The 24587-nt window shown below is 36.8% G+C and overlaps 2 protein-coding genes across 2 annotated transcripts; both read left to right on the forward strand.

Annotated features, from left to right (window-relative positions):
- The first annotated feature begins 16620 nt into the window (after positions 1-16620).
- Positions 16621-19436, forward strand: LOC118043512 (uncharacterized). Its single transcript, XM_035051527.1, has 2 exons — positions 16621-17762; positions 17867-19436. The coding sequence occupies exons 1-2, from the start codon at positions 16621-16623 to the stop codon at positions 19434-19436; spliced, it is 2712 nt and encodes a 903-aa protein (XP_034907418.1).
- Positions 19437-22565: 3129 nt separating this feature from the next.
- On the forward strand, positions 22566-23078 carry LOC140955772 (uncharacterized). The gene has a single exon (XM_073410337.1). The coding sequence runs from the start codon at positions 22566-22568 to the stop codon at positions 23076-23078; it is 513 nt and encodes a 170-aa protein (XP_073266438.1).
- Positions 23079-24587: the final 1509 nt, after the last annotated feature.

The following is a 24587-nucleotide window of genomic DNA, read 5'->3' on the forward strand; positions in this document are numbered from 1 at the left end:
AACTTCGAAGGTGGGTCCAATGACAAAGATAACAGATTCATATAACCCACAAATACCTACCTCCCATGTGGCCCACATAAACTTTAACAAACCTTTTTTCCCCTAATCGAAGCAAATGGCCAGTCAAACACCTAAAACAACCACCAAAGACCAAACACAAAGATACATTTCAGAACAACTACCGCCATTACCCATGCCTCTGAAGGACATATATGCCAAACTACTGAGCATGGACAAAATAGCTCCTATCCCTACATTACCACTACAGCCACCATTTCCCATTTGGTATAAGCCCGAGTTGAATTACGAGTACCATGCTGGTATTCCCGGGGCATTGTCTGAAACGTGCTATGGTTTCAGGAACAAGTTGTTTGAAGCTCATCAAGATAGGATGGGTGTCGTTTGAAGACACACCCAATATCAGTTCAAATCCATTGCCTGGTCATGACAAAAGTGATAGGGGATAAAGGTTGGAAAACCTTGGTCAAGAGTCGTCAATAATGAAGAAGGCGAGATCGAAGGAGAAGACAAGGAAACGCAAGTAGGGAAGGAAGATGAAGCATTGCCTCGGTTCACTTTCCACATACTAGAAGAAGTTTCAGAACGGGTTGACCCAAGAACTTCTCGTAGTTTTCAAAAATGTAAAACAACTTTATTTGCCTTAGCATGTTTTTGTCATTGCTTTTGTCATTGCTTTTATTTTCTCTAGTGAGCATTCAGGGCTCATTTTGTCAGCCAGATTTTTGTGTTTGAGCCTACCTTTTTCTTTAAATAAATGATGAGATTATGCACTTTTTGAACAAGTTTGAGTAGTTACAAATAAAGTATCATAAATGGTTTAATATGAAATTTAAGAAAAGCTACCTTTGAAATACAACCTCACCTTTGAATTAATACATCACCTGTAAATTTTCTTTCAAGATAAAAAAAAAAAAAATGTTTATTCACTGGCTGAATGAATTACTTCTCTATATAAAAGCCCAGACTAATATCGCACCCCTACACTGGGGGCAAGACGAGATGTTTTATGAAAAGTTTTACGAAAGCTATAGATTTGAAAACCAAGCTAAAGCATTTGACAAAAGCATGACAAAGAGGCAAATACAAGTCATACATTTTGAGAAAAAGACTACTTGAAGAAAGTCAAAGACTTCTTCTCCAAGAATATGATAGGCAACACGAGAGATGAATCCAGCATGCGTCTTCAAAAGCAAAGTTCATGTTAAGAGGGAGTCTCATGAACTAGAAGAAGAGGATGGGGCCTATGTTTCAAAAACCAGGTACGAATGCATGCATTGCATCTAATCATAAATCATTGCATGTATGTTTTTTGGATCGTTACAGGGGGAGATCTTAGCGCATTCCAACAAGATTATGGACAAAGAAAGAATCATTGAGTTGATTCTAGAACAACAAGAAGAGAAGATAATATTTTTCAAATACTGCCAGCAGGAAAACGACATCGATAGCAATCAGTAAAAGGGAATCGCCAGATGGGATTCCAAGTTTTTTGGTGAAAAGAGATCGCCAGAAGGGATCTCGTATTTCGATAAAGGTCGCCCGGAGGGACCTCATATTTTCAGCTTTGAATAAAGGGAATCGCCAGATGGGATTCCAATTTGTTTGAGATCGCCAGGAGGATCTCGTATTTCGATGAGGTCGCCAGAAGGGACCTCATATTTCATGTTTGAATAAAAGGAATTGCCAGATGGGATTCCAAGTTGATGGAGATCGCTAGAAGGGATCTCGTATTTGGAGGTCGCCGGATGGGACCTCATATCTCATGTTTGTTAAGAGGAATCGCCAGATGGGATTCCAAGTTGTTTGAGATCGCCAGAAGGGATCTCGTGTTTCGCTATTTGGAGGTCGCCAGATGGGACCTCATATTTCATGTTGGTAATAAAAGGAATCGTCAGATGGGATTCCAAGTTATCTAAGATCGCCAGAAGGGATCTCGTACTTTGACATTCATCAAGAAAGGTCACCAGAAGGGACCTCATATTGAAACCATTTCTTAGAAAAGCATTGGAGTTTACTAAGAATTCTTCCCCCTGGGTAGGTCACCCAAAGAATGAGACCACTCTTTCCCTTTTCCATTCGGGCAGGTCACCCATCATAATAAGACCACACACATATTTTTTTTGTAAAGGAATCGCCGGTTGGGATTCCAGGTTAAAGGAGATCACCAGATGGGATCTCGGATGGATTTCCATGTTGATCAAACTAAAGTAAGAATTCAGAGGATCGATGGATAAGGATCTCGAGATAACTAAGTTTTGATCATAGTTTTTGGGCTAAGGAGGATTGTTATAAAAGACAAAGTTTCAGATCAATTAAGCTTCGAACAGATCAGTTTCGGGAGTTCCGTTTTGGGTTTATCTTTATAACACTTACTGCGCAAAACCCATGCTCCGTAAGTATTATAAAGAGGGGGCATCTGTTGTAACCCATTTTTGGGTCCCCCTAAAAAAATAAAATAAATAGCCAAAAGAGGTTAGAAAATAACCGTAGGCAGAAGCGCCCGAAAAAAAAGTCAGAAAATTGGTCAAGGAATTTAAAAATACAAGGATTAAATTTTTGACAGTATATTCTTGAAGGATGAAAGCCCTATTGAGAAGGAAAATTTGAATTTTAGGGAGAAAAGCCCAAATTTGGATTTTTATGGGCTTAATTGGATTTTTATGGACTTAATTGGATTTTTATTTGAATTTATAGAAGATTTGATTCCAAGAAAAATTGATTTTTAAGTCAATTTGGGCTTTAATTTGGAGAAATTTAAGTTCTGGGACCAAAATATATTTTTTAGGAATTTATTAGGCCAAATTCAGGGGCTTAATTGCATAAAAATTGAAGTTTAAGGGCCAATTAAGGACTTAATTGAGAAAATCCGAAACCAGGGACCAAATTGGAAGAGGCGTAAATGGAGGGGCTGCTAATTTTTCGGTTCAGGGGCCTAATTGAAGAAATTGAAAGTTTATTAATCAATTGAGGCTAAATTGCATAAATCAGATGCCAAGGACCAAAATGAAAAAGGCGGCCAACAAGAAGGGCGGGGACCGAATTTGGAGGACTGATTTGAAGTTTGGCCACTTAAATGAAACGGCGCGTTTTATTCAAAACGACGTCGTTTCATATACAAAAAAAAAAAAAAAAAAAAGGAAGCAGAACGGTGTCGTTTTTGAACGACACTGTTCATCATCTCCTTCCCCCCCGTTTGTAGCAGAACAGAAGGTAAAAAATTTTGAAAAAATCTCCCGCGTCTCTCTCTCTCCTCGCCCCCACCACCACCACCGAAAGCGTCAATGGCCGACCAGCCGTTGCGTGATTGAAGGCGCACTAACCATGGTCTCCCACCCGTTCTGCCCCTATAAATATAGAAGAAAACCGAAGAGAAAGGTGAAGAAAAAACCGGGAGACCCGAAGAGAGAGAGGAGACCGAAGAGAGAGAGCGAACCGAACGCCGCAGCGCGCCGCCAGGAGCCTCCGTGCACGAGCCACACCACCGCAGCGACTGACTCCTCCACGCCAGGTACGTTCCCCCCCCCCCATTTTTGTGTTTTCTGCAGGTTTGCCTCCTGCATGCATTCTGCATGGCAGGAGGCGGGGGAAGAAAATTAATTCTTCCCCCGCTGGGCCTGGGCTGCTGGGCCAGCCCGATGCTGGCCCAGCCTTGCAAGTCTGGGCCGGTCTTGGCCCAGACCATAGGGTTTTCGGGCCGAGATCGGCCCACTTGAGTTTTTCGGGCCGATATCGCCCAAATTTTGTCTCTCGGGCCGAGGTCGCCCAATGTCATTCGGGCCGGAGATCGGCCCGAATCTTTTTTTTTCTTTCTTTCTGGGGCTGAGTCTGGCCCATTCATGTGGCCGGCCCAGCCCTATAATATATTATATATTATTATAAATTATAATATATATGTGTTTATATGTTATATATATATATATATATAATATTTTTTAAAAAAATTCTGAAAAATCTAAAAAAAAAAATGTTGTTATTTTCCTTTCATATGTATATACTATATATATATTTTAAAGGGGGTTTGTATTTTTTTTATATACTGTGGAGGTATAAATTCAGTATTTAAAATATCTGATTTTCGTCAAGACATCCGAAATTTTCAAAGATAAATTTATTTTTACTTTCAAAAATTTCTAAAATTCCTTAAAAATATTGTTGATTTTTTTTACATCATTTTTAAAATGACTTAATATTAGTTTGTATTTTTATTTTGTGGAGATACAAATTCAGTATTAAAATACCCGATTTTCATCAGAAAAAAATTGTTGTAATAAAAAAAAAATGTGTTTTCTTGCGTGTTGCATACGGCCAATACTCTAAACATGTTTTTGAATATTCCTTTTACAAAAAAAAAATATATTGGAAGCTTTGAAAGTGTGTTTTCGCATTGATTTCTTAAACACAAATTATTTTCTTGCATTTCTGGATTTTACAACGTGTTTGTAAAATTCCAAAGGGTATTGGCCAATATTCAAAAAACTATAAAAATCTTATTTTTGGAGAGGGAATTTATTTATTATTCACCACTAATGTTTGGATAAAGAAATCCTTAAAAGGATGAATATCCAAAATATTATTGGGAATAATAAATCCACACATGCTTGAAAGAAGCCTTGATTATAATCGAGGACATTTCAAAATTTTAATTTTTATTTCACGATTTACGAGTCGCAAACTCTTGAAATACTAAGGGAAAAATGAGCTTTCAAAGCACATGGAATCTCCTTAGATTTCTATCCAAAATCAATTGACAAGTTTAGAAAATACCTACACCATAGCAATTATAAAGCAAACCAAACACCAAGCAGCTTACCTTAGGTAGGGCGTACTAGGGGTGCTAATACCTTCCCTTTACGCAACCAGTCCCTTACCTTAGAATCTCTGAAAGACCAGTTAGGTTTCCTAGTGACCAAAATACTAGGTGGCGACTCCAAAGAACCAAATCAGCAAATCAAACAGAACAAAACGAAAGTCGCCAGTCGAATGTCGCAAAACAAAGACCTGATTTTTTTGGGGTGCGACAAAGTTTTTCTTCAAAATATCCATAAGTTTGAAAAGGTATGTTGAGAAAACAAATCAAGACAATACATTTTGAATTAAAATCCAATTAATATAATCATCAATTATAAAGTACATCAAAAGATTTTAAATGATTAAAGATCATAATTTATTTTCATAATTGTTTGATTGTGTTTCTATATACCTTTTAATTTGTTAATTGTAATCATATATCATATCAATAAACAAATATATTCTTATCATGGTATTATAGCTAATGATCTACCTATACTGATGTAATTGCTTATTATTGCCTGCTGGCCATAACTTTATTTTACTTTTTATATACTTTCTTTTATATATTAACCTTTTTGTTTTTTGCCATTTTCTTGCTGTAATCACCAAACATACATTTCTTACAAGAAAATCCTATTGTCATCTGTTGGCGTGAGTTGTACAAATATATATACAACAAGAAATTATAGTTGTCATATTCAAATATATCTCCTATTTATGTAAATCCTGATTGTTATGGGATAGTAGTTGATTTCTTTCCAAAGATAGCTAGTAAGCTTGTACAATGCTATGTATATATATTTGGTTTTAGAAATAAAGAGGAAGGAGAATTCTTGCAGGAAATCTCTTTAGGTTAACATGGTATCAGAGCAAAGATCCTTTATTTGATCTTTGCTACAATGAAAGTTGCTACCACAATAGCAACATACGATAATGGAGGCAATATTAGCATCAACTGGTTTGGTTGAACCAGAGCAACCAAATACAGCTGCAAACTTTGAAAACCTTATGGCAAGAATGACTTAAGCCATAACTCAGAATTAAACTCAAACTCCAGTAGTAATGCATGATATTACTGCAACATAGATTGGAATCAAACTTGATGGTACCAATTATGTTTTATGGTCCCAAATTGTTGAGGTGTTCATCTTAGAAAAAGACAAGTTTTGAGTGTTGTTGAGATGTTCATCTTAGAAAAATTCTTGTTGTTTTCCTTAATCATCAAACCTGATTTTTGGAGCTACAACCATGTTGTTATTGCCTCATTTCAAAGGGAGCAACTGGCCTTATGGAAGGAAAGAAAGAAGCCACACCATCCTCTAAAAAACTGGAAAGAAATCAGACATTAGAATATTTAAGTTTCCTTTTTGTGTTTTTTTACTACAAATAAATAGGGATTTGCATCCTAGAATTAATGCATTGAATCTTTTCTAAATAGAGATATATTTAGACTATATATAAGCCCTACTAATGACCTAACGGGGGGGGGAAGAGCATAAAAGAGGAGAAATCGAAGAGAAAGGAGTAGAAAAAAAAAAATAGCAAAAAGAAAGATAAAAAAACCGCAAGAGATGTTGAGCAAAAAAATGCAGTAAATAGAGAGAGTTTGTTTCTTGCATTTTGGTGTTATTGTAATGAAAGAGGAGAAAAAAAGACAAGACGGGGAGAGAACTTTGCTGCTAAACCTTGACAGCAATGTTCGCTTGGTTTTTATTTCATCTTTTGTGGAAAAAAAACATTGAGACCTACAGGTATAAGTCTTAACTTTCTCCTCCTTTGCTTCCTTTAAATCTGTTGTGTTGACGTTTTAAAAACATGTTTTGTCTTTGCTTTGCACATTCATTTCCATTTTAGACTATACAATGAACGCTTACCTTTTATTGTTCCTGCCGTGGCTTTGAGTTTTAGATGGGTGATTATGTTAAGAGTTGGCAGTTTCTTTTTTTTTCTTTTTTCCTTCTTTCGCTGGTTCATAAGGAACTGTGGGAGGGAGCAGTTGTTTCTTCATCATTAGCTACCTTTTTTGTTCGTGTTTTCCTCCCTGCTTCTTGAGAGATTAGCTGACCATGGTTTTGTTTTACCTATATACATGAATAGAGCATGTTTTTTTTTTTCTTTCTTTCTTTCTTGCTGTTTGCATGGGGGAGTTAAAGCGGGTTTTAGTTTTATCAAAGAAGGGGTTTATGGGTATAAACATTGTCACTAGAATGGGTTTATGGGGATTGAACATTGTCACTAAATTCTGGTTTCATAGTCTTGGCTCCCTCATGCACATGTTTTATTTCTCTCCAATTATGATTTTTGTTTTAAGTTGCTTTAAGCTTTATTGTCAATTTTAGAATATATGTGACGATTGGTTACCTTTTAGTGTGATTTTTGTATTTAATTGCGATGCTTGTGATTTTTTTAAAAAAAATATTTTCTTATGTGTTGCATACGGCCAATACCCTAACATGTTTTGAATGTTCTTTATATATATATAGGAAGTTCTGAAAAATGTGTTTTCGCATGGATTTCTTAAACACATAAAAAAAAAGTTATTTTCTTGCATTTCTGGATTTTATAGCATGTTTGTAAAACTCCAAAGGATGTTGGCCAATATTCCAAAAAAAATATAAAAATCTTATTTTGGGGGAATTCATCTATTATTCACCGCTAATGTTTGGATAAAAAAATCATTAAGGACGAATATTCAAAATATTATTAGGAATAATTTGTTATTATTGATTATTAATATTTGAATAAAGAAACCCTAAGTGTTAAATATCTAAAATAATTTTCTAGGAATAACAAGTCATCACACATCTTTGAAAGAAGTCTTGATTATAATCGAGGACATTTCAAAAAAAAAAAAATTTACTCCACGGTTTATGAGTTATGAGAGTATAAAACACCAAGGCAAAAATAGGTTTTTAAAGCGCCCTAGATTTCTACATTTTTTACCCTCCCTTTGATTTACGAGTCGCAAACTCTTGAAATACTAAGGGGAAAATGAGCTTTTAAAGCACATGGAACATCCTTGGATTTCTATCTTAATAAATTTAGTTTGAATCAAACCGAGAAAAATTGATGGGATTAGAAAACACCAACACCATAACAATTATAAAACAAGCCAAACACTAAGTAGCTTACCTTAGGTTGGGTGTACTAGGGGTGCTTGTACCTTCCCTTTACGCAACCAGTCCCTTACCTTAGAATCTCTGAAAGACCAATTATGGTTCCTAGTGACCAAAATAATAGGTGGCAACTCCAAAGAACCAATCAAGCAAAAGAAATGAAAAATTGCCATCGAACGTTGTCACGAGGGTGCGACACTTGGTCAACAACTTTATTCGATTTCCTATAACTAAACATGTATGGGATTTAATTGCTACATCCTAGTTTGATGGGACTGACACATCTTAGGTATATGATTTAAAGAGACGGGTAACTAGAATGAAACAATCTGGGGAACCATTTGAGATATATTACAATTATCTTCAAAGCTTATGGAGGGAGATTGATTTTCGCTGCCCAAACCGGATGGAGTGTGTTTACGATATACAAAAATATAATACACTCTTGCAAGAGGATCGAGTGTATACTTTCCTTGATGGATTAGATGACAGGCTTGACATGATCAGAAGTGATGTTCTTTAACTAAAGCCGTTTCCAACTGTAGAACAGTTGTTTGCCTATGTCCGAAGGGAAGATATCAGACAGACAATCATGCTATCAAATAATAGAACCATTAAAGTTGTTGCTATGATCTCTAGAGGAATGAGTATTGGTTCACAACATTAATTTATACTTCAAGTGGCCAAACTAGGGACTTCCTCATCAAATGGAAGAAGCCTGAATCCTTCAAAGGCTAAGGGACAAATGGAGGGAGGAAGTAATGGATACTCTTATTGTGGGAACATGAAACATACCGTGAAGCATGTTTTAAGTTACATGGCTATCTAGAATAGTGGACTAAACTTAAGGCGTGAAAACACAGAGAATCTGCTGGTGGAACTAGAAGAGCAGCCATGGTTAATGCAGAACCCCTGACTGGAGAACCGAAACTTTTGCTTGCTCCACTTGTGGAGTCAAAAGAGCTCATGACTGCCCCTCTTGGTAATCAAGGTAACAACTGTTGTAATGAAAGTTATGCCTTACTTGTTTCTAAGAAAGGCAATAATAATGACTGGATAGTGGATTCGGGAGCCACTGATCATATGACATTTTTTCTAGATGATTTTGTAAAAATTACAGAACCAAGGAGGACTAGTATATTCAATGCCAATAGGTTATGTATCTAGTTACAAGAGCTAGAATCGTAGATATATCATCGTCAATTTCATTGCCTAATACTCTATTACTACTATCTCTTTCCAGTAAATTAATATATGTGGATCAAGCCATCGAAGAATTCAACTGTGTAGCGCTAATGTATCCAAAATTGTCTTTTCAGGATATTCTCACAAAGGAGATCATTAGGTGTGGTACTAAGAGAGAGGGGTTATACTACATGGACGACTTTAGTTCAGGTAGAGTCAATACTATGAGTTGCACATTTTGTCCAAGCGAATAAAAGATTTGGTTATGGCATTATCGATTAGGACATTTTTCATTCAGCTACATGAAACATTTATTTCCGCAATTATTTTCAACTTTGAGATATTCTGATCTCAAATGTGAGACTTGCATTTTAGCCAAGAGTCATCATGTACCTTTTCCAATTAGTCTTAATAAAAGTGATATTCCATTTATTATGATCCATTCTAATTTTTTGGGACCTTCCCCTATTACAATTGTTTTGGGTATATGATGGTTTGTAACTTTTGTAGATGACTGTATGTGGATGACTTGTCTATACTTATTGAAACATAAGGATGGGGTATTTGGTGTATTTCAAGCATTTCATGCTATGATTCAAAACCAATTTTCAGCAAAAATCCATATTCTTGGATCTGACAATAGGGGAGAGTATATGAATCGAGATTTCTTAAAATACTTTCAAAGAAATGGTCTTCTCTATGAGTCTTCGTGTAGTCAGACTCCGCAATAAAATGGAGTGGTCGAACGGAAAAATTGACACATTCTAGAAACTTTACATGCACTATTAATTGGATTGAAAGTAGCTGGTCGCCATTGGGATGATATTGTTGTTACTGCTGTTTATTTGATGAACCAAATGCCCTCTAAGGTTTTGGATTTCAAAACTCCATTACAGATTATGTCATAACATGTTACCCTACCATCTCTACTGCTTATTAAACCATGTGTATTCGGTTGTGTTGCATTCGTTCATCTACATAAAAATCAAAGGAACAAACTTGAACCTTGTGCTGTTCGGTGTATTTTTTTAGGGTACGGTACCAATAAGAAGGGATATTGTTGTTATGATCCAAATAAAACATGGGTCTATGTAACAATGGATGTCACGTTTGTAGAGTCGGACAATTTTTATTCGTCACAAATATCAACTTCTCCTCTTTAGAGGGAGACTTAGGATGAAGAGCAGAAGTGGTGGGATGGTCCGACTGAAAAAGCTGTGGTGATAATAACATCTCCTACAGAAGTTGTTGTTATACATGCTGAAGAAGTTGGTCCGACTGAAGAAGTTGTGGTGATAGTAGCATCTCCTACAAAAGCTGCTGTTATACATGTTGTGCTGTTATGGCTGAAGAAGTTGTGGTGACAATAGCACCATCATCGGTTGCAGATATTGGCCTAAGTGAAGACTTCACGATTACAGAAGCTGAAGCTGAACAAGAACAAGAGCTTGAATCTCTTAGTAGAAAAACCCCATTTCTTGATGTACCTGATAGTGACAATCCTTCTCCAAAGAATATTCCTAAGGTAACCTCTCCTACATTATCTTTGTCATAACCAAAATTTTGAACAAATAATAAAAATTAAATATAATTGACAATGGGGTTAAGATAATAAATTTTGAAGTTTGGAGATGTAATTTGAGAGTTAATTGATCAATTTTGAAAGAATTAAAAGTTAAAAATTTAATTAAGGGTCAAATTGGACAATCCACAAATTAAGGACTATTTTGTAAATAGTGTTATAATTTAGAGACTTAATTGAAATTAATCCAAAAGGGCAAGATTAAAAGAAACTTTTAATTGTTTAGGGGTCTAATTGCTGAATTTCCAAAGTCCAGGGGTCAAATTGAAAATGTCCATGGCTGCTTGAAATGTCGCCGTTACTGGTGGAATCCATTGCTGCCGAAACGTCGTCGTTGCTGGTGAAACAACCGTGTTCGTCTTCTACATCCCGATTCAACAGGCTGAAGATCTGCAACGAAGTTGATCCAATCGTGGACCATGTCTATCGCCCACGATCTCGTCGGGGAAGAGAAGAGTCCTGCAAAGACAGGACTAGTTAAAAGAGAGGGGCTGGGGAGTCTATAAAAGGAAGCAGAAAACCTAGTCAAAGAGGAGGAAAAAAACCCATAATTTACCCAGAAAAATAGAGATAAAAACAGGAAACCGAACCAAAAAAAGAACCCAAAAACAGAGCAATTGACAAAAAAAAAAAAACAGAGCAAACAAAACACAAAAAAAAGAAGAAGAGAAGAGACAGAGAAGAACAAGATCACCAGCCAGATTTCATCCCTTCTAGAAATCAGTTTTCGTCCGAACTGTTTTCACCCCTACAGAAACCCAATTGATCACCGAACCGTAGATCATTGACATAGAGCAGCCGAGCCACACCGTCGCTTCAACCTGCCTCAGCATCGCCAGAAACAGAAAGCAGTCGACTCAAAGCAGCCAGACCAGCGTTGCAATCTTCTTCAATCTCCAGAAACAGGTTCGCTTCCTTTTTCATTTTTTTTCTCTGCTCTTCGTGTTCAAATAATTGTTTGAACAGTGCGAAGGTAATTTAATTACCTTCGCACTGTTGATGCACGCGTGATCTATTTCACGCGTGCATCTTGTGTAGCCGGGTCACTGGCTTGGGCCAGTGACCCGGGCCGGGCTGGCTGGGTTCAGCCCAGCCCTTGTGGGGCTGAGCTGAGCCCAACCACCAATATGTATACCTGCTGGGCTGGATTTAGCCCAGCCCAGCCCAAAAATAAAAAAAAAGTAAAAAATATATAATAAAAATTGTGTATGTAAAAAATATATACATAAATCAATTTATTGTTTTTTTTATTCATTGACAAAAAAAAACATATAAAATAAAATAGGATAAATTTATTTAGTATATTCACCGACGCTAGAGTCGGGAATAAAAAAATACTATGGTAAATTTATTTTATTTTATTTTGTTTCGCATGCATAAAAAATAATTTGATAAAGAAATGAATTGATTTTTATTTGTTTATTCACATAAGATAAAATAGGATAAATTTATTTAGTATATTCACCGACGCCAGAGTCGGGAATAAAAAAATACTAGGGTAAATTTATTTTATTTTATTTTGTTTCGCATGCATAAAAAATAATTTGATAAAGAAATGAATTGATTTTTATTTGTTTATTCACATAAGATAAAATAGGATCAATTTATTTAGTATATTCACTGACGCCAGAGTCAGGAATAAAAAAAATAATAATGTAAATTTATTTTATTTTATTTTTGTTATTGGTGTGTTACTTAGTTACATAAAAAATAAAAAATGTGTATGTGTAAAAAATAAATTGATTTCTACTTGTTTATTCACTGACGCCAGAGTCAGGAATATAATAAAATGATGATATGAATTTACTTATTTTGATACCTACGTAATATTTACCAACGCCAGAGTTGGAAATATCCGTAGTTGAATATTCACTGGCACCAGAGTCAGGAATATTATACACAAGAAATCATAGTATAAACCAATAAAAATTTTAGCAATTAATAACAAAGACTAGCAATGCAGCCTACCTTAGGTAGGACGTTTAAGGGATGATAATATCTTCCCTTTTACGTAACCAGTCTCGGATCATGGAATCTCTGTTGACCAGTTAGGGTTCCTAGTGACCATAATACTAGGTGGCGACTCCTTAAACAAAGACCTTTTCCCCTAAAAGAACACGATGCCAGAAATCTGTTCTTTTTCCATAATTCGAGAATTAATTTTTAAGGCCGCCGCGATGTCGGGTGCGACAGAATGGCGACTCCACTGGGGACCTAAGACTTTGCTTTGTCTTTATTTGTTAAAATTGCTATAAATGTTTGTTGTGTTGTTTTTTTTATTTAGTTTTTTTTTTATTGCCTTAGCATCCATATTTATTTATGTCATCATATACATTGAATATAGATTTGTGCCTTCACACACCACACATTTCATAATAAATATCTGTTATACAAACTTTATGTTAAGTGGGAGAGTAGCGGTACCCCAATGGCTTTGGCCTGGGTAAGACTCGTGAAACCATCCAACTTTCGCTTGATTGTTTACTCGATAGTGGTTGGTATGCCTAAACTGATATTATTCAGGGCCTCTATCTTCACGCTACTTGTAAGCCTCACATCAACCTTTCGAGGAAGATCACTGAGCATGTGAAAGACCTTTCAAAGATTAGATAGCAACCTACCCTAAGCATGTAATGACTAGAACTTACCCTTTAGGTTGTTCCCTATGTAAGTTTCACTAAAGTAAAGCTTAACATATATCATTTCATAACAGGATTATTATTTCGGGTGACATAATGGCTGTTAATCGAGAAGTCAACACTATTGAGTATGGGCTTGAATCTGAATCATTGCATATGACCGAGGGAGACTACCCTAGACTGGATGACAGTGGGATACCGCTGCTAAAAGAGGTGAGATGTGTAATAAATGATGCCATTCGTTTGATTCCACTCACCAAATACTTGGATGATGAGACAGAATTTACTAAGATATATGGGAGAGTTTTGCATCTTTTAAATGTGCCGGTACTGCCATTGGCCATAAGAGCTTTGATTCTTTTTTGGGATCCTGATTATCGATGTTTTACATTTGGGGATGTAGATATGGTTCCTACCATTGAAGAATATGGTGTTTTGATAGAATTTCCTGAGGATATACATAAGGTTTACTTTCATCAAAAGATTGAAGATACTATAGAGGAGCTTGCTAAGCTATTGGGAATCCAACAAATGTGTTTGTATAGAGAAAAAAATAATTCCGGGGGTTTGAGATGGAAACGGCTAGAAGAGTTGTTGATTGCTAAAAAGTCTAATCCATGTGCTAAAGTAGAAGTATATAGAATATTGGCTTTGGGAATATTTGGGTTGATTTTGTGCCCTTCATCTGCTGGAATTGTTAGTTTAGAGGCAGCCAATTTGTTTGTTGAGTATGAGAAGACTAAAATTAATCCTTCTGCTGCGATTTTGGCTGAAACTTTTTTGTCCCTCAATCATTGCAAAAAGACTGGAAAAGGTTCTATGAGATGTTGTGTGCCATTATTGTTCATTTGAATGGTAAGTCATATAGAATCCGAGACACCAATATTCCAGAATTTTTGGTGGTTTGATCAAAGGGCACTAGAGTTATTGGTATCCAGTGAATGAAATTTTTTTTTCTGAAGATGACTGGGGGGTAAAATTACAAGGAATTCCACGAAGCAAGTTTAATTGGAGAGCTCATTGGATGAGAAATGTAACGTACTTAATGAGTTGCGGGAAGAAGCCTTGGGTACCTTTGATTGTAGTGACTGGATATATTAGCTATGCGCCTGCTTTAGTTGCAAGATAGTTTGAGGGCATACAAAGCATCCCAAGAACGGTTGGTTTATCTCAATTTACTGGAGTGTACAAAGGAGCTACCATGGAGATGTTAGAGAGCATTAAACAGGATTGGAAGTCTTTGGTACTTGTGAAAAAGGAGACTGGATTAAGGAATCCTACAGTTAGTGAAAAGTATTCTGAATGGCATAATGGAGGAGTCTCTTACATGGCAGAAGTTTCTGAGCATTCGAAGAAAAAGAGTAAACTGTGAAGAAGATTTAAGAAAACAAGTAAAAGCGTTACAAGTTGAGCTTAAAGCAAATGAGGAACAGAGAGTGTCTTTAAAGCGGCAGCTAGCCAAAGAAAAGGGTTTAAGGAAAATAGCTGAAGAAGAAAGGGACTCTGGTGGTCAAGACTTGATAAAGGCAAAGACTGACTTGGAAACACAAAAGACAATTAATCAGGACATGACATATTACATGGAAAAAGCTAAGCATTGGGGAGAGTCAGCCATCAAGACACAAGCTATATTGAAAATGCGTCGGGCAGACATTGTTAAGTTTAAAGACCAATTGGGAAGAGCTGAGGCTTTAACTAAAATGCATGAAGAGTAGAAAGCAGAGTTGAACAGTCATAAGGCTAAAGCAGAAGTGTTGAGATCTAAGTTAGACAAAGAAAAATTAAAGACCGTACAACTTATGAGAAACCAAAAAATGATAAAGCAACATAATCAAACATTGGATGAATAACTTTTTGTCTAGAAACAACTTGATTCATACTAAGAGGATAAGGGAACTATAAGATCAGATTAATCGAGTAGCTGCAGAAGCCCATTTATTACGAGTGGAAGCTCGTCAGGTGGGAGGAGATATAATGAAATATCGGAGAAGCATGGATAACACTGATCTTTTTTTGAAAGCAATAGCTACTAGAGGCAGTGTTTTTTCTCCTGTAATAGATTAGATTAATTTTTCACTGTAAGTTTCTGAATAAGTAATAAGAGGGCTGAGACCCACATTTTTCAATGCAAAGATATATGTATATTGCTGAAAGCCCAAATGTCAAAAAGCTAAGCAGATTTCTTCTCGGCATCGCAACAATGATATCAAGTTCAAGCTCAACCCATATATCCAAAGAATGATGGCCATATGTCACCAACAAAAAGTGAATCTATATCCTATATATGGCATTCACATTCATGCATCACATACATTTTCTTATAGATTGTCATATTCTGCATATAACAGATCAAATATAGGTCCCCAACCTAAACGTATTCATAATACTCGTTCACGAAAGAAAATGGAAAATGAAGAGAGAAATCAGCTAGAAATTCAACACCAAAGAGAGCTGGTTCAACACCAAAGAGAGCTGGAAAGCCTGAAAGAGGATGTAGCAAGGCTTACCAGCCTGCTTGAACAGGCTTTGAGGCCTAGAGTTGGAGAAGGGACATCTTCTCAACAAACATTTACACCTCAGCCTCCGCCATTTGAACCTCAGCATGCTGCTCCTTTCGCACCTGCTCAATCAGCATACCCAATGAGGGTCCCTCATACTGTGTTGATAGAAGAACCTCAAAGGAACAAGATAGTGGAGGAAAATGGTCATGAAAAACTAGCTGCTTTAGAAGCAAGAATGAAGGCAATAGTGAGTTCTTTGCTGTTGTGGTTTGCTGAATTATGATGGCTAGATGTTGTTGACTTGGTTAGGCATGGGAGAGGAGCAGCTGGATGTTTTTGTTGGGTTTCGGCTGCTTGTTTTGGCTCTGCTGGCAGTACATTGACTTACCTGGCAGTACATTGGATTGGCTAGTTAAGTCCTTCTTGTTTGTTCTATGTGTGGCTACTTTTGGCCTTAGGGATGTTTGTTTTATGTTTCTTTTCAATGGGAGCATGTTCTCATTTTAGTTTAGGGTACTGGTTACCCTCATCTTTGTATATACATTTTGTGTTTGCTACTTTTGTGGCTTTGTTGCCTTTGATCTTAATATATTCTTACATTTGATCAAAAAAAAAAAAAAAGAGTGAAGGCAATAGAAGGGGATAGTTTGTATGATCCGGTGAAGGCCGCTGAAATGTGTTTAGTGCCTAACGTGGTTATTCCCAGAAAATTCAGAGTTCCATAATTTGTTAAATATACTAGAACTCAATGCCCAATCACCCATCTTAAAGCATATTGTAATAAGATGGCTGAAGAAGTCCATGATGAGAAGTTATTGATCCATTTCTTTCAAGACAGTTTAAGTGATGCTGCTCTGGCTTGGTATATGAGTTTGGATAATACCAAGATTAAAGGATGGAAGGATTTGGTTGAAGCTTTTATTAGACAGTATAAGTTCAACATGGATATTTCCCCATATAGATCAAGTCTGCAAGCCATGGAAAAAGGCAATAAGGAGTCTGTAAGAGAATATGCTCAAAGGTGGCGTGAATCAGCCACGCAAGTAAATCCTCCATTGTCAGAAAGGGAGATGACTGGTTTATTTTCCAACACTTTTAAAGCCCCGTACTTTGAATACTTGGTAGGTAGTGCTGCACAAAATTTCTCTGATTTGGTTGTCATAGCTAAAAGGATCGAACAAGCTGTTTGGACGGGTAGGATTGTGGATCCTACTGAAAAAAGAGGTTTTATTGGAAAAAGAAAAGAAGCGGAAGTTCACAATGTTGAAAGGGAAAGTAGAGGGAAGAACACTTACCAAGATAATTACAGCTCCAAAAGTATTACACCTACCCCCTCTATATCCAATATAAAATTCTCTTCACCTACAAACACCCAAAATAACCCAATAAATAACCAAACCGATAATGCCTACCGCCCGAGAAGAAATTTTCCAATAGATCAAGTGCAACTTCCACCATTACCCATGTCTCTTACTGAAATGCACCAAAGATTGCTTAGTATTGGTCAGGTAGCACCTGTTCCCTTAGAACCTTTACAACCACCATTTCCCTTTTGGTATAAACCCGATAAAAAATGTGAATACCATGCTGGTGTTGTTGGTCATCATATTGATGGATGTGTTGCATTCAAAAGAAAAATCCTTCAGCTCATCAAAGCTGGGTGGATTTCTTTTGATGAGTCTCCAAATGTGAATTTTAACCCTCTGCCAAATCACGCTTCTGGAGGTGGGGGAGTTAATAGCTTGGAGATAGGAAAGGGAGGTACAACAACTTTAAGGGTGACTATGGATAGATTGTATGAGATGTTAAGGCAAACAGATTATCTAAAGACACCAGTCAAAATACAAGCTGTAGGGAATGCGAATGAATATTGTAAATATCATCAACAGGGCATGATATTGACTCGTGCGAGGAGTTTCATTTGGAGGTAGAAAATATGATGGCATTGGGAATGTTATGATTGAAGAAACCCAAAGAAGATGAGTTAGTAGGAACAATGACTGGTTGTAACAAAAAAGTGGAAGTTTGTAGATACATACCAACTGAAAGGGGTCCGCCAAAAATGATCCTAACGAAGCCTACAAACATTGTTAGCGGAAGCTATAATGCCCAACCCTATAATTATGGTTATTCCTTTCAAAGCACAAAGCCTGCCCCTGTTTTCCATGCGGAAGTAGGAGGACTCACTCAGAGTGGGAGATGTTTTACTCCTGAAGAGTTGGAAAACCATAGAAAAGCCAAAGGAAAGGATACGACGGAATTGACAAAGACAGATGAGGTTAATAAACCAGTAAGTGATGAAGAGGCTAATGAATTTCTGAAATTGATGAAGCACAGCAAATATAGTGTAGTTGATCAACTAAAGAAAACACCCGCTAGGATTTCTTTGTTGTCATTAATATTGAGTTCAGAATTGCATAGGAACGCCCTTCAGAAGGTTCTTAATGAAGCATATGTTCCTCAGGATATCACACAAGATTCCATAGGACATTTGGTGGGTCGGATTCAAGCCACCAATTACCTTTATTTTATCGATGATGAGCTGGATCATAAAGGAACCGGTCATAATAAACCATTGCATATCACGGTAAAATGCAAGGATTGTGTGATTACTAAGGTGCTTATAGATAATGGTTCTGCTCTTAATGTATTGCCAAGACATGTACTTGATAAAATGCCAGTTGATGCTTCTCACATGAAGCCAAGTACCATGACTGCTAGGGCATATGATGGGTCATCTAGACCAATCATTGGGAGTATTGATGTTGAACTAATCATTGGTCCACAACCATTCCAAGTCATATTACAAGTAATGGACATTCATCCTTCATATAGCATTTTACTGGGGAGACCTTGGATCCATGCAGCTCGAGCTGTCGCATCTTCTTTACATCAACGGGTCAAGTTTATCATCAATGGGAATTTGGTGACTGTGAGAGCTGAGGAAACTTTGTCAATGATAAAAAATGTCTCCATCCCTTACATAGAAACTGAAGAAAGTAAGGATGAAAATCTGCATGCATTTGAAGTTGTAAATGCTGAATGGGTACCAGAAAATACGGTACGAAGAAAGCCAGAAATTTCTGAAGCAGCAAAAATGGCTGCTAAATACTTCTTAAAGCATGGACTGCCATTTCAATATGACCATACTACCAGAATGCCTGAGAGGATTAATGTGATAAAAATGAAGTGCGCAGATCAAAGGTTTGGCTTAGGGTTTAAGCCTGGGAAAGCATATTTCAAAAGAGCAGCTGAAATTAGAAGAGAAAAGAGAATAGCCCGGATTGAGAGAAGAGAACCAGATGAAGACCGAATAGAGATCCCACCAATCCATGTAACATTTCCAAGATCTGCATATGTGATAAAAACAGAGGATTGTGAGGGGGGACTAAGAAAAGAATTCAATGGTGCTACTATTAATTATCTTGAATACGTCAGTGAACAAGATTTAAAGGAAGAGGATAATGCTCATGAACAGTTGCCCCAGATGACTATTGGTGTCTTGGAAGACGACTCATCAGAATTCGTGAGGAAACTGGCCGAGGGAGAAGATTTAGCAAATTGGGAAATTCAAGAAGTCCCAATTGTTTTCAAAAAGTAATATTTTGATTGCTTATTCGTTGTTTTGCATTATTTGTATTGTTTGAATAATTGTGCCTTGCCAAATCATCATGGCTCAAGATATTGGCAATAAGGTTTTGTGGTTGAGCCCTTCTATCCTTTAAGTTTCAATGAGATCATGCATATTTTCTTTCAATCGTGTTGTTTTTTTTCTCTCTCTGTTCATTTATTTACTTTCCCAGAACTATACACTCATAACCAAAACACTTTCCGCTTTCAGGAAATCTGAAAGCGGATCGTCATACACCCCACAAACTCATTGCACTGTGGATAATTGACCAAACTTTGATGAAACTATAATTGCCATGGATGAGGAAGAATTTGGTGTGGAGGATATTCATGAATTCGCAAAGTTAGCGGAACAATCTGATCGCACATGGAAGCCTGCAAAAGAAGAACTAGAATTGATAAATGTGGGCACAATACATAATAAAAGAGAGTTGAAAATAGGGAAGCTAATCTCTGCTGACGTTAGAAGTGAATTGATTGCTCTTTTACAAGAATACATTGATGTTTTTGCCTGGTCATACGCTGATATGCCTGGTCTGGATACTGATATTATGGTACATAAACTACCTTTGATAGAAGGTTGTAAGCCGGTTAAGCAAAAGTTGAGGAGGACAAGGCCAAATATACTAATCAAAGTGAAAGAAGAGATAACAAAACAGTGGGATGCTGGATTCTTGGAAGTAGTTGATTATTCTCAATGGGTGTCCAATATCGTAGTAGTACCTAAGAAAGACAACAAAATCAGGGTATGTGTGGATTTCCGAGATTTGAATAAGGCAAGCCCGAAGGATAATTTTCCTTTACCCCACATAGATGTATTACTAGATAATGCTGCTAAGAGTTCTACTTACTCTTTTATGGATGGTTTCTCTGGGTATAATCAGATTAAAATGGCCGAGCAAGACAAGAAGAAAACAACATTTGTTACCCCGTGGGGAATATATTGCTATAAAGTTATTCCATTTGGACTGAAAAATGCTGGGGCAACTTATCAAAGAGCAATGGTGACACTATTTCATGATATGATGCATAAAGAAATTGAGGTCTATGTGGATGATATGATTGCTAAGTCTAAGGATGAGGAAAACCATATCCCAGCTCTGAAGAAATTATTTGAAAGGCTGAGAAAATATCAATTAAAGTTGAACCCTGCAAAATGCACATTTGGGGTGAAGTCTGGGAAGTTATTGGGATTTGTGGTGAGCAATAATGGCATAGAAGTAGATCCTGATAAAGTGAAGGCCATACAAGCTATGTCAGCTCCTAAAACTGAGAAAGAGGTTCGAGGCTTTTTGGGGCGTTTAAATTATATTGCTCGATTTATTTCACAACTTATAGTCACTTGTGAACCAATCTTTCGATTACTTCGAAAGAGAAACCCCGGAGTATGGGATGAGGACTGTCAAGAAGCCTTTGATAAGATGCCACCGGTGCCGGGAAAGCCTCTCATTTTGTATTTAACAGTGACTGAATCAGCAATGGGCTGTGTGCTTGACCAACATGATGAGTTTGGGAGAAAGGAGCAAGCCATCTACTACCTGAGTAAGAAATTCACTGAGTGTGAATCTTGTTACAGCATGATTGAGAAGCTGTGTTGTGGTTTGGTATGGAGTGCGAAAAGGCTTCGACAGTATATGCTATACTATACCACCTGGTTAATTTCAAAAATAGATCCTCTAAAATATATTTTTGAAAAACCATACATGTCAAATAGGCTAGCCAGATGGCAAGTGTTGTTGGCTGAATATGATATCATTTACAAAACAAGAAAATTTGTGAAAGGAAGTGTAATCGCAGATCATTTAGCTGATAATGCTATTGAAGACTATGAGCCATTAAATTTTGACTTCCCTGATGAAGATGTGCTGGTAATAGAAAATGATTGGTGGACCATGTACTTTGATGGTGCGGTGAATGTATCTGGTAATGGAGCTGGTGCTGTAATAATTTCTCCAGAAGGAAAACAATATCCCACCTCCATTAAGTTGCAGTTCAATTGCACAAACAACACAGCTGAATATGAGGCTTGTATTCATGGATTGGAAGCTGCATTGGAGTTGAAGATAAGGAAATTGGAGGTATATGGAGACTCTATGTTGATAATCTGCCAGACAAAGGGGGAGTGGCAGATAAAAGATGAGAAATTGAAACCATATCAAGAATATCTCTCCAAATTGGCTGAAGACTTTGAAGAGATATAGTTCAATCATTTAGGAAGGGATAAGAATCAGTTTGCGGATGCTCTAGCAACCTTAGCCTCCATAGCTACAATTGATTGCGGTATCAGAGTACATCCTATAGGCATCGATATCAGAAGTTCTCCTGCTCATTGTTGTTTAGTAGAAGAAGAAGTGGATGGAAGTCCTTGGTATCAGATATAAAAAGATTCATCCAATATCAGGAATATCCTTTTGAAGCTTCAAAAACAGATAAGAAGACTCTGAGAAGAATGGAAATGGAATACTTTATAGATGGAGAAATCTTATACAAAAGGTCATTTGATGGGACTCTATTAAGATGTCTGGACAGATCAGAAGCCAATAAAGCCTTGTATGAAGTGCATGGAGGAATTTGCACCACCCATGCAAATGGACACATGATGGCGAGACAAATGCAAAGAGCTGGGTATTTTTTGTTGACCATGGAGAAGGATTGTATAGAATTTGTCCGAAAATGTCATAAATGTCAGGTGTATAGCGACAAAATCAATGCACCCCCAGTGCCCTTATTCAATATGGTGTCACCTTGGCCATTCACGATGTGGGGAATAGATGTGATTGGGCCTATTAATCCAAAAGCCAACAATGGGCATCGGTTTATCTTGGTCACAATTGATTACTTTACAAAGTGGGTAGAGGCCTGCTCATATGCTAATGTGACTTAGAAGGTGGTCAAGCGATTCATTGAGAGAGACCTAATTTGTAGGTATGGTCTGCCTGAAAGGATAGTAACCGATAACGCCAAGAACTTCAATGGGAAGATGATTGTGGAATTATGCACTAAATGGAAAATCAAGCATTCCAATTCATCACCTTACAGACCAAAGATGAATGGTGTTGTTGAAGCTGCTAACAAGAACATAAAGAAGATTGTCCAGAAAATGGTGGTTACTTACAAAGATTGGCAGGAATGGCTTCCTTATGCTCTACATGCATATCGAACAACAATAAGGACGTCAACTGGGGCTACACCTTATTCACTAGTCTACGGAATGGAGGCAGTGATGCCCTTGGAATTAGAGATTCCTTCTCTAAGGGTCCTAATGGAATCTGAGCTGGAAGAGGCTAAATGGGCTGAGATACGATATGAACAGTTAAATATGATCAGTGAGAAGAAATTAGCGGCGATTTGTCACCACCAACTGTATCAAAACAGGATAGCAAGAGCATATGATAGAAAAGTTCGATCAAGAGAGTTTAAAGAAGGAGATCTTGTATTGAGAAAAATCCTATTGCTACCTAGTGAGAACCACAACAAATGGGCACCCAATTATGAAGATCCTTATGTAGTAAAGAGGGCATTTTCTGGAGGAGCATTGATACTAACAGGAATGGATGGAGAAGATTTGAGTAGGCCAGTGAATTCTGATTCTGTAAAGAAATATTATCCATGATTGTTGAGTCATTGATGACTGTATAAGTTCTCATCAAATCAATAAAAGTTTGGCCAAGAAATTCACTTTGCATATCTTTTCTCTCTCATAAATGTTATTGATTTCAAAGAATCAATAAATACACCCTCGAAGCCTCGCATGATCTCATGGATTCAATTCATTACTTTTACCAAAATCAGTTTCACTATTGGAATTTTGAAAAATTGATCTGGCATTTTGATTAAAAAAATAATTTGATGTTTATTCAAAAACGATATTTTTGACATTCTACTTGTAGAATGACAAGTGAATCAAGCAACTCCTTCATAGAGGTGACCAAACTTCAAAAAAAAAAAAGGAAAAGAAAAAAATACCCTTACCCCATGACTCTTGAATAATGTGTTTTTAAATGTATGAATAATGGTATGTAGTGAACTGGTTGCTCATAACTCATGAAAGGCATCTTTGCAAAGAATAAACCATCACCTTATACGAGGTCAAAGTTTGTCAAAGTTTATTGATCATAGCTGCTTGCGCTTGAAATGAGGAAAGGCCATCTTTGTTATTCCTTTCACATTCTAAAATAAGTACATCCCTTGCAAACCCTTTTTGAGCCTGAATAATTTCATAAGAAAAATCCCAACTAAGATCACACCCTACACTAGGGGCAAGTGAAATTTCAATGATCAAGAAAGAGGATAAAGCCGTGAGAAAGCCAAAAGGAAAAAGAGCCCAAGAAACTCCAATACTAGGGGGCATGCCCAAATCACAAGAAAAAGTGATAACCAAGATAAAATGAGTATGCTCTAGCGAAGCAAAGGGCAAGTGAAATTTTGATGATCAAGAAGGAGGATAAAGCCGTGAGAAAGCCAAAAGGCAAAAGAGCCCAAGAAACTCCAATACTAGGGGGCATGCCCAAATCACAAGAAAAAGTGATAACCAAGATAAAATGAGTATGCTCTAGCGAAGCAATGAAAAAGAAGAAAAAGGGGGCAAATCAAAGAACAGCGGCAAAGGAAAATATAAATGACGTCAAAAGTCAAACTATTGATCGTGATCTTCAATCTTTGAAACCCTGAAACACTCTTTGAGCCTTATGAATCCTTTTCTTTCATAACCAAAAACCAAAGCCTACGTTACGTGCCTGTAGAAGTCCTTTCTAATCAAGCAAGCAAGCAATCTAGAACAATAAACAATGCTCTCAAAATGCAAAGAATACTTTTTCATAAGATTCATGACATCAAGAATAAACTACTCATTATTATTCATGCTGATAAAAATAAATGTTCAAAAAGAGACAAGTTTTTCTCTTACAAAACCTCGAGCTTTTTCTCGAGCCCTTCACTTCAAAACAAAAGGTCATCTCATTAACCGAAGATCTCATTACCAAACACAAGAGCAAATAATCTCTGTTCCAAGAAAGAAAATAACCAAGGAGTTACAAGATTTCAGAAGCAAATTGTTATTTGACTCACATCGAAATAATTTTTGTTTTCAAAATGCAAGATCAAGATTTCAAGATTCATTCTA

Source organism: Populus alba, chromosome 7 (assembly GCF_005239225.2).
Source record: "Populus alba chromosome 7, ASM523922v2, whole genome shotgun sequence".
Lineage (NCBI taxonomy): Eukaryota > Viridiplantae > Streptophyta > Magnoliopsida > Malpighiales > Salicaceae > Populus > Populus alba.